General features: G+C 67.8%; 1 protein-coding gene across 8 annotated transcripts in view; it reads right to left on the reverse strand.

The window, feature by feature from the left end:
* Positions 1-9,682, reverse strand: part of ABLIM2 (actin binding LIM protein family member 2) — a 51,267-nt gene extending 41,585 nt beyond the window's left edge. For 7 of the 8 annotated variants that reach the window (XM_060188539.1, XM_060188536.1, XM_060188533.1 and 4 more), the window contains exon 1: positions 9,547-9,682. In XM_060188539.1, the coding sequence (XP_060044522.1) occupies positions 9,547-9,556 (10 nt within the window). In that variant the 5' untranslated portion in view covers positions 9,557-9,682. The remainder of the gene's footprint in view (positions 1-9,546) is intronic. The other variant, XM_060188538.1, reaches the window with a different exon arrangement.
* Positions 9,683-11,957: the final 2,275 nt, after the last annotated feature.

Here is an 11,957-nt window from a genome sequence, read left to right on the forward strand (position 1 = left end):
AGAGAGGAGAGACCCCACAGCCCTGCCCACCCTCCATGGGCTCCCTGGGTGCTGTGCCTGGTGCTGAGAGAGGAGACACCCCACAGCCCTGCCCACCCTCCATGGGCTCCCTGGGTGCTGTGCAGGGTGCTGAGAGAGGAGAGAGACCCCACAGCCCTGCCCACCCTCCATGGGCTCCCTGGGTGCTGTGCAGGGTGCTGAGAGAGGAGAGACCCCACAGCCCTGCCCACCCTCCATGGGCTCCCTGGGTGCTGTGCAGGGTGCTTGCTGCCTGGCTGCCAGGGCTGGAGGCCAGGATGCCCAGCACGGCACACTCTCTCTGTGAGCTCCCACGCCCTCCGGCTGACACCTCTCCTGGGCCTCTCGCTCTGTTTCCAGCCCAGCCGCCTCCTGCCACAGCTGGACGCCTCACTGAACTAATTTCACGGCACAAATGGGCCGCCCTGCACCCAGAAGATGGGGCCCCAGACTGTACCCCAGCCTGGAGGACGGAGGTGCTGGGCCCCACCGCCCGCTCGGCCCACTCCCGACACCCCACAGCCGGCGCCCCTTCTGATGTGCTCCCTGACCCCCACGGCCCTCTGGGATGTCAGGGGACACAGACTCACAGGAATCCTGGCTGGGCAGTCCTGAGGCCCAGCAAGGACCCCAGCACCTGCCACCTGCCCGTAGCAAGATCCCCACCCTGGCCAGCTACAGGTGGACACCTCCACCTGGAAGCCCTCCAGACATCTGCAGACACAGAGGGGATGCCAGAGCCATCTGCTGCCTGTCACCCGGCAGTGACCCTGCACCCCATGTAGCTGGGTCACTGGGTTCCAGGCCCGCTCGAGTCAGAATCGGCTCCAGGGGGCTGGGCGGTGGTGCACCGAGTAGAGCGCACACCTGACCAGGCACAAGGACTCAAACTCGAGCTCCTGCTCCCCACCTGTGGGGGGGCTTCATGAGTGGTGGGCAGGGCTGCAGGGTCTGTCCATCTTCCTGTCTGTGTCCCCTGCTCTCTCTGTCTCTCTTTTTTGTCTCCATGGCTGTCTCTGGGGCTTGGTGCCGGCACTACGGAGCCACTGCTCCCGGAGGTCATGTTTCCTTTTTTTTTTTTTTTTGCTAAAACAAAGAGAAATTGAGAGGGATGAGGAGACAGAGAGGGACAGAGACAGAGAGACGCCTGCAGCCCTGCCTCACCGCTTGTGAAGCGCCCCCTCTGCAGGTGGGAACCGGGGGCTTGAACCCAGGTCCTTGCACTTAGTACCATGTGCACTTAACCAGGTGTGGCACCACCCAGCCCTGCCCTCCTTCCCTCTCAATTATACTCTGTCCTGTCAAATCAAATAGCAAAAAAAAAAAACTATAAGAAAGGCCGGTGGGGGAGGTGGGTTCACCGTGCAGGCGCGCTGAGTACCACAGATACGCCTGATGGCAATAATAGTAATAAACAGTAGCAATACGGTAATAGTAATCAGTCACTAACAGCCGGCTCCCCACGAGGCATGTGGGTGGCCTGTCTGGGCCTCAGCCTCCTGTGTGCAGGGCAGGGGCTCTGCTCTCTCCTCAGACAAGTGCCCGTCGCCCTCTGCCCCTCCCCTCTCCTTCCGGATCTACTCACCTTGGGGGGGGGGGGTTCCACAGCCCCTGGGTGGAACCAGGAGCCTCGGGCAGGCCAGTCCAGGGTCCTCCCCACTGGGCCACGGCCTCACCACAGTTTAGCAAGCATGAGTGTCTGTGCGTGGGGGCGGGGGCACGTGTGAGGGGTCCTGTGGGGGGGGGTCAGGCGTGCTCTCACCACACCTGGGATTTCACCCCTGGGCTGTTTTGCCATTCAGATGGAGAAAGGAACAGAGACGCCATAGCAGCGAGCTTCCCCCAGCGCCAGGGCTCTTCCATGTGGTGCTGGGGCTCAAGCCGGGGTCACAGGTGGAGCAAGGCATGCCACCTGCCTGCTGAGTGCCATCTCTGTCCCACCCCCACTCCCACTTTGTTTACACAGAGAGCGAGCCCTGCATCCCCAGGCCAGCTCAGTGCTGCCCCTGCCCGTTCCCTCCGTCCCTCCATGTCCCTCCCAGTCCCTGCCCCTCCCTGTCCCCCGTCCCTCCCTTTCCCCTCCATGTCCCTCCCTGCCCCTCCCTGTCCCTCTCCGTCCTGTCCCTTCCTGTCCCCTCCCTGCCCCTCCATCCCCTCCATGTCCCTCTCTGTCCCTCCCTGTCTCCAGTCCCCTCCATGTCCCTCCCTGCCCCTCCCTGTCCCCACCATGTCCCTCTCTGTCCCTCCCTGTCCCCCGTCCCTCCCTGTCCCAACCATGTCCCTCCCTGTCCCCTCCATGTCCCTCCCTGCCCCTCCCTGTCCCTCTCCGTCCTGTCCCTTCCTGTCCCCTCCATCCCCTCCATGTCCCTCTCTGTCCCTCCCTGTCTCCAGTCCCCTCCATGTCCCTCCCTGCCCCTCCCTGTCCCCACCATGTCCCTCTCTGTCCCTCCCTGTCCCCCGTCCCTCCCTGTCCCAACCATGTCCCTCCCTGTCCCCTCCATGTCCCTCCCTGCCCCTCCCTGTCCCTCCATGTCCCTCTCTGTCCCTCCCTGTCCCTCTCTGTCCCTCCCTGTCCCTTCCTGTCCCCTCCATGTCCTTCCCTGCCCCTCCCTGTCCCTCTCTGTCCTCTGTCCCTTCCTGTCCCCTTCCATGTCCCCTCCATGTCCCTTCCCTATCCCTCCATGTCCCCTTCCTTTCCCTGCACTTCTCTCCCTCAGGACAGGACAGGAAGCGCTGGGCTCTGCTGTCCTCAGTGCGAGGGACCAGTGACCGTCCCCACCACCCCAGCACAGCCGGTGGCCAGTGCCTCTCCTCTGTGTCCACTGGGCCCCGGGCCAGGTGGCACTGGGTGGGGGGGGGCATGGTGCTATTCCTGGCGTGACCCCCTTTCCCAGAACTGGGACAGGCAGGGCTGGCCGCCCCGGGTCCCCAAGGAACCCGCCCATGTCCCCCAAGGAGGTCAGAGTAGCCGGGGTCCCTACAGGGTGGGAAGGGGCCCCCCTTGCGGTCTCCTCCTGCGGCCGAGTGCCGTGGCCCCTGGGGTCTGCCCCCCGGGAGGGAGCCGTCGGGAGAGCAGGGCCACCTCACGAGGGGGACAGAGGAGCCTGGTGGGCGGCGCCCACAGCACCGCAGTGGGGCCCATCGGGCAGCGACACCCGGTCCGGGAGGGGGGTCCGGCCGGCTGGGGGGCAGCATGCGGTTCTGGGGGTCACTGGCTCAGAGCCCCACCTGCGGGGCCCCCAGCCCTGGTGGGAGGGAGCGAGGGGCTCTGTCCCGCGTGACCGTCCTCCCCTCTCCGGGTGCAGCGACTGTGGGGGCGACCAGGTGGACCCCCTCCTCCTCTCGGCCAGCGACTGACCTGTCCGGGTGGGGAGGCCCCGGGGACGGTGCCTGGCGGCTCCACTCAGGGAGCCTGGTTTGCACACGAGGGCTGGGCAGCGCCGCACCTGGTTAAGTGCACCAACTTCCAGGACCCGGGTTCCAGCCCCCGGGCCCCACGTGCAGGGTGAAGCTTGGCAAGCGGTGGGGCAGGGCTGCAGGGGTCTCTGTCTCCCCCTCCCCTCGATGTCTCCCTGTCCTGTCCAGTAACAGTCAGAAAGGTCTTTGTGTGGCCGACGGGTCAGGGCCGCGGAGCTGGGCGGCAGAGGGGGGCTCTGGGGACACTGCAGGGGGCTGGGGACAGTGTGGGGACCCCCCGCCCGCCCTGCCCGCAGCCCCGAGGAGGCCGCGGACGGAGCGGCCACACACACTCCGGATCGCAGATGAGAAGCCGGAAGAGGACTGAGCGTCCGGTGCTAGTCACCCTCGGGTCCCAGTGCCCCCCCCCCGCCCCCCTGCAGGAGTCCCAGGGGCTCCCAGAGCCGCCGCCCCGGCCCCGGCGCCCACAGAGCAGACACGGCCCCCAGCCCCAGCGCGCGGCCCCCAGGGCTGGCCGGCGTCCACCTCCAGCCTACGGCCCCCTTTTTCTCCCTTTTTCTTCCATTGTGCTGGCTAGACACAGAGAGAAACTGAGAGCGGAGGGGAGACGGGAGGAAGAGAGACACCCGCAGCCTTGCTTCACCGCCTGTGAAGCTTTCCCGCTGCAGCTGGGGACCGGGGGCTTGAACCCGGGTCCTTGCACTTAGCACTGTGCACACTTAACCGGGTGCACCACCGCCCGGCCCCTTCCTTTTGCTTTCAGGGCTGGAGGCTTGCAGTCCTGTGATGTCAACACTCGGGGCTGTTGATTCAGACAGCAACAGAGAGAGGGAGGGAGAGGGAGAGAGAGAGAGGAGGAGAGGGGGAGAGAGGGAGAGAGAGATGGGGAAGAGAGAGGGGAGAGAGAGGGAGATGGGAGAGGGAGAGGGAGGGAGAGAGAGAGGGAGAGAGGGAGAGAGAGACAGAGGGGGAAAGAGAGGGAGACAGTGCAACTCACATCCCTGGAGGTTCCCCTGGTACAAAGCCCCCGCCACGCTGCACCAGGGCTCTGACCAAGGCCCCACGGAGGGCTGTGCAGGTGAGCTTCTGGCCCTTGTTCATTTACTTATTTATTTATTTTGAGCTAGAGAGAGATCAGAGCTCTGCTTAGCCTGGGCACGCGGGTGCTGGGGTTGAACCTGAGGCCTCTGGGGCCCTAGGAGTGGGGCCAGAGCACTACCCACTGTGCTGCCTCAGGCCTAGAGGGGCCTCTAACCCATGTCCTCTCCGTCTGTGCCAACCCTGCCTCACAGCAACCCCCCACAGACCAGCCTCCAGTGGGGGCTCACATGCGGCTGGGAGCCTCCCCACTGCCTCAGCATATAGCACACCTCCTCCAGGGAGCCAGCCCTGATTTACTTGGGAGAGCCAATCTTGCCCTGAGCCCTGGGGGGGGGGGGGGGAGGCTCATTACCACTGTGGCTGGTGCCTCAGGGGCGGGTCCTGGGGGAACCTGGGGGTCTGGCGCAGGATGGGGAGGCAGCAGCGGGGGACAGAGGAGGGCAGGAGGGGAGCCTGCGTGAGGTCTGCGGGGGGGGGGTGTCAGCGGGTCGAGGCCCAGGCAGCACCCTGGGGTGCCTGGCACACAGCAAAGCCCCACAGGGCCCGGCCCGGCCCGGCCTCAGCTGCTCCAGGGCTGGCAACCAGGACCCAGGACGCTGGGCCCGGGGGAGCCGCGGTGAGGCCCACAGCCCTGACAACACAGCCTCCAGGGCACGGGGCTGCCCCGGGGACTGGCATGGGAGCCCTGCAGAGGGGGAGGGCGCTCCCCTCCCTCCTCCCTCCTCTGGCTGGCCTCCATCTGGCTGCCCCTGTGGTGGGCAGGCCTGGGAGCCCCCTGCCCACATGGAGAAGCCGGCATCTCAGGACCCCTCCCCAGCTCTGGCGCTAACCACTGCCCTGTTCTGCCAGGCGCTGGCACCCCGGCAACTCACTTTCAAAGAAAAACCACTGTGTAAAGAGTATTTATTCATCAGCGGACCAGAGGGCGGGAGCCGCGTTCCTGCAAGGTCCACGCCGGGCCTCAAACCTGAGCCCTCACAAGCCCGCTGCTTCCCTGTCTTCCCCGTGTGCCGGGCTCGAACCCGGGACCTGGGACGTGCAGGTGCAGGGCTCTCAGCAGACCCTCCCACCCGCGGGGACGTGCTTCCAGGTCTCCCATGTTGCCTCCTCCAGTGCAGGGGCGCCCCCACCCCGGGGCTGGAGAGCCTGGTCCTGCTCAGCACCCCAGGGTGCCCGGAGCCAGCGTGGGGTGAACACGGGGCACCAGCAGCCAGGCCCCGCCCTCCTGGACGGACACACGCCGAGACCCGGCCGGACGGGGCCACTACCCAGCCACCCACCCACCCACCCACGCTGCGCTCGCTGCGCCCAGCACCCAGCCCCCGTCAGTGCAGGGTCCCGGGGCTGCGGGCGGGGACCACAGCCTGGACAGCACCCCTGCGACCCCGGGTGCAGCGCACACTCGCAGCTCACGGACACACACGCAGACTCACAGACACACAGACTCACAGAGACTCACAGACACACTCACAGACTCACAGACACACACACACAGACTCACAGACACACACACACAGACTCACAGACACACACAGACAGACCCACAGACACACAGACTCACAGACACACAGACACACACAAAGACTCACAGAGACTCACAGACACACACACAGAGACTCACACTCACAGACACACACAGACTCACAGACACACAGACACACACACAGACTCACAGAGACTCACAGACACACACACAGAGACTCACACTCACAGACACACACAGACTCACAGACTCACAGACACACACACACCCAGACTCACAGACACACACAGACTCACAGACACACACACACACACAGACAGACACACAGACCCACAGACACACACAGACTCAGACACACACAGACTGACAGACACACACAGACACACACAAACCCACAGACACACACAGACCCACAGACACACAGACTCATGGACACACGGACCAACACACAAATGGACTCATACACAGACGCATAAACTCACACGCACACAGACTCGGACACACACACGGACACACACGGACAGACAGGGCTCACACACACACCCTGTAGCGCTCTGGGGCGTGGAGGCAGGCGGGACCCAGACAGGGAGCAGCCAAGCCCCATGGACGGCAGCCGCTTTCTGCCGGGTAGCGCCAGAGTCCGGACACGGAGGGGCCGGGACCTGACCACCGTGTCCTCGTCCACCCGGCAGAGGGCCGCTGTCTGGCCTCCACGCTTCCATTTCATTTCATTTCATTTCATTTTTTATTATCGAGATTTATTGGATAGAATCAGCCAGAAATTGAGAGAAATGAGGAGATAGAGAGAGAGAGACAGAGAGAGACAGAGACAGACACCTGCAGCCCTGCTTCACGGCTCACAAAGCTCCCCCTGCAGGTGGGGACCGGGGCTCGAACCCGGGTCCTTGCACACCGCAGTGCATGTGCTTAGCAGGGAGTCCATGTTCCTTCCAGACTTTTCTCTGCAGAGCTGAGCTCACCTGCGGTCTCTGCTTCCCACTCTGCCTGCCCTGCGTGCCGGGTCCCCACGTGCCCACGCCCCCAGCCCCAGACACCCCCCACCACCCGCCTCAGTCTCCCCACTTGGGAGGAGCCACGGGTGTGACTGGGGGGGGGGGAGGGGTGGTGGGGCACAGGTGGCCCTGGACTCGCGCCCGTGTCCAGACGGCCGGCCCCTGAGGACACAGGTGGACACAGCCAGCCCCCTGCCCCCAGCGCGTCCTGCCTCGTGGAGCACAAGGGCTGCTGTGTGGCCGCCACCATCACACTCTCCATCTGCATATGGCTACTAGCTCGTCCTCCACGCACGGGGGGACGGGGGGTGGGGACCCACGGCACCGAGAGGCCACCTGGCCTGGCCCCACACCCACCTGACGCTGAGTGCCACCTGCCCCCCTTCTGCCCAGCAGGATGAGAGGCCGCCCTGGAACCACCCCTGACACTGCCTTTATCAGTCTAGGGAGACATGGGGTGGGGAGCTGAGGATCTCCCCAGCTGTGCCTGCAGGTACTGGCTGCCTGGGCTGGGTTCTGGGGTGCTGGCCTTGCTGGGCTGGGTTCTGGGGTGCCGGGCTGGCTGGGCTGGGTTCTGGGGTGCTGGCTGGCTGCCTGGGCTGGGTTCTGGGGTGCCAGGCTGGCTGGGCTGGGTTCTGGGGTGCTGGCTGGCTGGCTGGGCTGGGTTCTGGGGTGCTGGCCTTGCTGGGCTGGGTTCTGGGGTGCTGGCTTCCTGGGCTGGCTTCTGGGGTGCTGGGTTCTGGGGCCCCCTGACCAGGAGTCAGCAACCAGGGCCAGACAGGGGCCTCACTCCACCCACCCCAGGGCCCAGGTGAGAACCTGCTTGGGGGGTGCCGGGAGGGGGGTCCGGTGCATGGGGGTCCGACTGGGGGTCCGACTGAGCCAGCAAGGCTGCGGGCCCCCCACCCCAGGGCCCAGCCCGGCCTCACGGTTGTGGCATCTCTCGGCCAGGCCCCCGGGCTCCTCCCAGGACAGCACCGGGCATGCTCTGCTCGCCCTGATGGCAAGGCCACGGCTCGGCTCGTCCCAGGGGCAGAAGCGGCGGCCACCGCACCTGCCACTAGGCGAAGCCAAGGGGGCCTCAGACGCCACCAGCACGGCCTGCTGGGTGGGGGCGGCGGCTCTGCGGGGCCCTGCGGGGGCGACCTGGGTTCGAGTCCCCGCCCCCACCCCACCCAGCTGAGCCTGTGACTGGCAGGCCGCCTGGTCGCACCCTGAAAACCGGACGGCCCCTCCCTGCCGGGAACCCAAGGGCAGGCGCGACCCGGCCTCGGAAGGAGGGCCAGGAAGGAGGCCGAGCCCCCAGGGCGGGACCCCCAGGCTAGGCCCCCCACAGGCCAGGACCCCTCCCCAGACTAATGCCGCAGGCCAGGACCCCCAGGCTAATCCCCCAGGACAAGTCCCCCAGGGTGAGCCCCCCAGGCCGTGCCCCACAGACCAGGACCCCCCAGGCTAATGCCGCAGGTCAGGACCCCCCAGGCCAGGACCCCCCCAGGCCAGGACCCCCCCAGGCTAATGCCCCAGGCCAGGACCCCCAGGCCAGGACCCCCCAGGCTAATGCCCCAGGCCAGGACCCCCAGGCTAATGCCCCAGGCCAGGACCCCCAGGCCAGGACCCCCCAGGCTAATGCCCCAGGCCAGGACCCCCCAAGCTAATGCCCCAGGCCAGGACCCCCCAGGCCAGGACCCCCCAGGCTAATGCCCCAGGCCAGGACCCCCCAGGCCAGGACCCCCCAGGCCAGGACCCCCAGGCCAGGACCCCCCAGGCCAGGACCCCCAGGCTAATGCCCCAGGCCAGGACCCCCCAGGCCAGGACCCCCCAGGCCAGGACCCCCCAAGCTAATGCCCCAGGCCAGGACCCCCCAGGCCAGGACCCCCAGGCTAATGCCCCAGGCCAGGACCCCCCAGGCCAGGACCCCCCAGGCCAGGACCCCCCAGGCCAGGATCCCCAGGCTGAGCCTCAGACCCCCGTGAGCCTCCCGCCCCCACACCCCTGGGCGCGGCCAGTGGCGACGCGGGTTCTCCGGCTGCGCAGGGGCGGCGGGGTGCGGGGCGGCGGGGTACTGGGTGCCGGGTGCGGGGGTCTCTCTCGGGGTCTCGGGCTCCCGCAGGCCGCACCCCCACATCTGCGGCCGGATGTGTCGGCGGGGGGGCCTGGGGGTCCCCACCCGGCTCCGCGGAAACGCGCAGGGCGGCGCCCCCTCCCCCGGCGGCGCCCCGGGTCCCAGCCTCCGCGTGGCGCCCCCTCTGGCCGCCCCCGCACCCCCCGCACCCCCTTTCCCGCGGGGGACCCCGGGAGCCCCGCAGAGGCGCTGTCACCCACGGGCGCCCACCTGGGTCCCGGCCCCGCAGCGCCAACATCCGGTGTGCGCAGAGCCTGCGGGGGAGGGGGCGGCCAGACGCCCGAGAAAAAGTTGGGGGGGCGCTGCGGAGCGGGGGGGAGGACGACAGGTGCAGCCGGGGACGCCGGCCGATGTCACCCTCCCGGGACCCCGCGACCCCCGCCCACACTCACCGGCGCTCATCGCGGCGGCGGGGGGCGGCGGCCGGAGCCCCCAGCAGCTGCGCCCCTGCCGGCGGCCGCCGCGCTCCCCCGCGCAGTCCCGGAGCTGGGCGCCCGCAGCGCCGCCGCAGCCGGCCGCGCTGGCCCCGCCCCGGCCCCGCCCCCGAGCGGCGCAGGCCCCGCCCTCCGCCCCCGCCCCGCCCCGCCCCGCCGCGCGCGGACGCTGCCGGGAAATGTAGGCGCCGCGCCCCGCCTCCCCGCCCGCGCGCCGCCACCTGCGAGAGCGCGCGGACTACAAGTCCCAGAAGGCCGCGCGGCGCGCTGCCCCCCTCCCCCCCCCGTTCCGGCCGCTGTCCGTCTCGGCGGAGCTGCCCCGGGCGGGGCCTGGCTGGCGGCCTGCGGGCGAGCTGGGGGGCGCGTCCCGAGCCCCCGGACACCCCTGGGCTTCCCACCAGGGCACCAGGGGCTGCGACGCGCGGCCCGGGACTCGGGGCCCAGGCTGGGGTGCGCGCACACGCCGGGACACCCCCGCCGCAGCCTGTCCTCGGTGAGGTCCGCGCCGGGCCCGGGGCAGAAGGCGCGGCTGGGAGCAGGCGGCCGCCCCGACGAGGGTTCGGGACCTGCCACGCCAGGGCGTCGGGGCGCAGCGCGAGAGCAGCTCCGCCGTGTGCGTGTGCGTGACCGTGTGCGTGACCGTGTGCGTGACCGTGACAGTGTGTGACCGTGACAGTGTGCGTGACCGTGTGCGTGACCGTGTGTGACCGTGACCGTGTGTGACCGTGACAGTGTGCGTGACCGTGTGCGTGACCGTGACAGTGTGTGACCGTGACAGTGTGCGTGACCGTGTGCGTGACCGTGACCGTGTGCGTGACCGTGTTCGAGCCCGGACCCCCGTGCTGGGGAAAAGCAGGAAAACAAGCTGGGGGCGCTGCACCCCCGAGGCTGGGCCAGACGGCGGCCGAGCCCCCGGGCCCTGAAACCCGCCACCCCCGCGAGTGCGATGGAAGGGCTCCGGGCAGGGTCAGAGGTCACGCCACCCTCACGTGACCTTGAGCAAGCCGCCCCGGCCCCCCCCCACGGCGGGGAGACCGACCGCGCCCGGGGTGAGGGGCTGATGGGCCCGGAGGCCTGCCTGGAAGAAGCATGTCCCGTGTCCCCAAAGGCCCAGGGGTGGCGTTCCGTCCCCTAAGCTGGGGAGACCTGCCCCTCGGGCGGGCGAGGGAGGCGCTGGGGCGCGGGTGGCACGGCCCGGAGTGCCTGAGGCCCAGAGGGTGGGGTGGGCGGGCGGTCGGTGTCTGGCCGGCCCCGCAGGGCCCGTCGCCTTCTCTCGTGAGGAGTCACTCCCCGGGGTCACCCAGCAAGCGGGCCCCAAGGGTGGGGGACACCCCAGGCCCAGAGGGACACCCCACCCCCGCGGGCCTCAGTCTCCCCTGCAGGTTGCTAGGAAGACATGACATGCAGGGGCCATGTCATCTCCACTCTTCAAAGGCCTGGGAGAAGCCGGGGTGTGGCAGACGAGACGTGCCATCATGATTGTTACTGTGCCCACGCTGGCCTTGAAGTCTGGCCGCCTGTCCAGTGCGTTTGCTTTACCCGGCATGTCCGCCACCCACGCACCGTCCCTGCACTGTCCCACCCACCCATCTGTCCCCCGTCCCCGTCCCTCTATCTATCCATCGTCGGTGCACCGCCTCCCCGCCACCCACACTGGTGCAGGAGCTGTCACGGCGCCCACTGCCAGGCGGAGAGGACGGGCTCCCAGGTGACCCAGCTCCTCCTACAGGCCGGGGGTCGCCTGTGCTCGGGCCCCTCCAGCACCACCACCACCATCACCACCAAAATCGCCACCAACACCATCACCATGCAACCTCCGTCACCACCACCACCACCACCACCAGCTGCACTGTCGGGAATTGTGAGGATGTGGTCGAGCTTGGCAGGGTTTGATTTGAGGTGACATCCATCCTGTCGTCTTACCAAACTTATCATCACCATAATCACTGTTTTGCCTGAGAGATCCCCACCCATTCATTCCGCTGCTTTGATCTGTCTTCTTTCTGCCCTCAACACCCTCCCTGCCTGCAAGCAGCCGCCATCACCACCATCACCAGCACCACCAGCACCACCAGCACCACCAGCACCAGCACCACCAGCATCTAAGACGGGCCTGTGGGTTGGGCAGTAGCGCAGCTGGTACAGCACACTAAGGTGCACAAGGACCAGGTTCGAGCCCCCGCTCGCCGCCCCCCACCTGCAGGGGGGAAACCAGGGGCGGTGAAGCAGGTCTGCAGGTGTCTGTCTGTCTCCCTCTCTATCTCCCCCTCCTCTCTCAGTCTCTCTCTCTGTTCTGTCAAACAACAAAATAGAAAGAAAGAAGTGGGGAGTCGGGCGGTGGTGCAGCGGGTTAAGCATACAACAGCGCA

Source organism: Erinaceus europaeus, chromosome 3, assembly GCF_950295315.1.
Source record: "Erinaceus europaeus chromosome 3, mEriEur2.1, whole genome shotgun sequence".
Lineage (NCBI taxonomy): Eukaryota > Metazoa > Chordata > Mammalia > Eulipotyphla > Erinaceidae > Erinaceus > Erinaceus europaeus.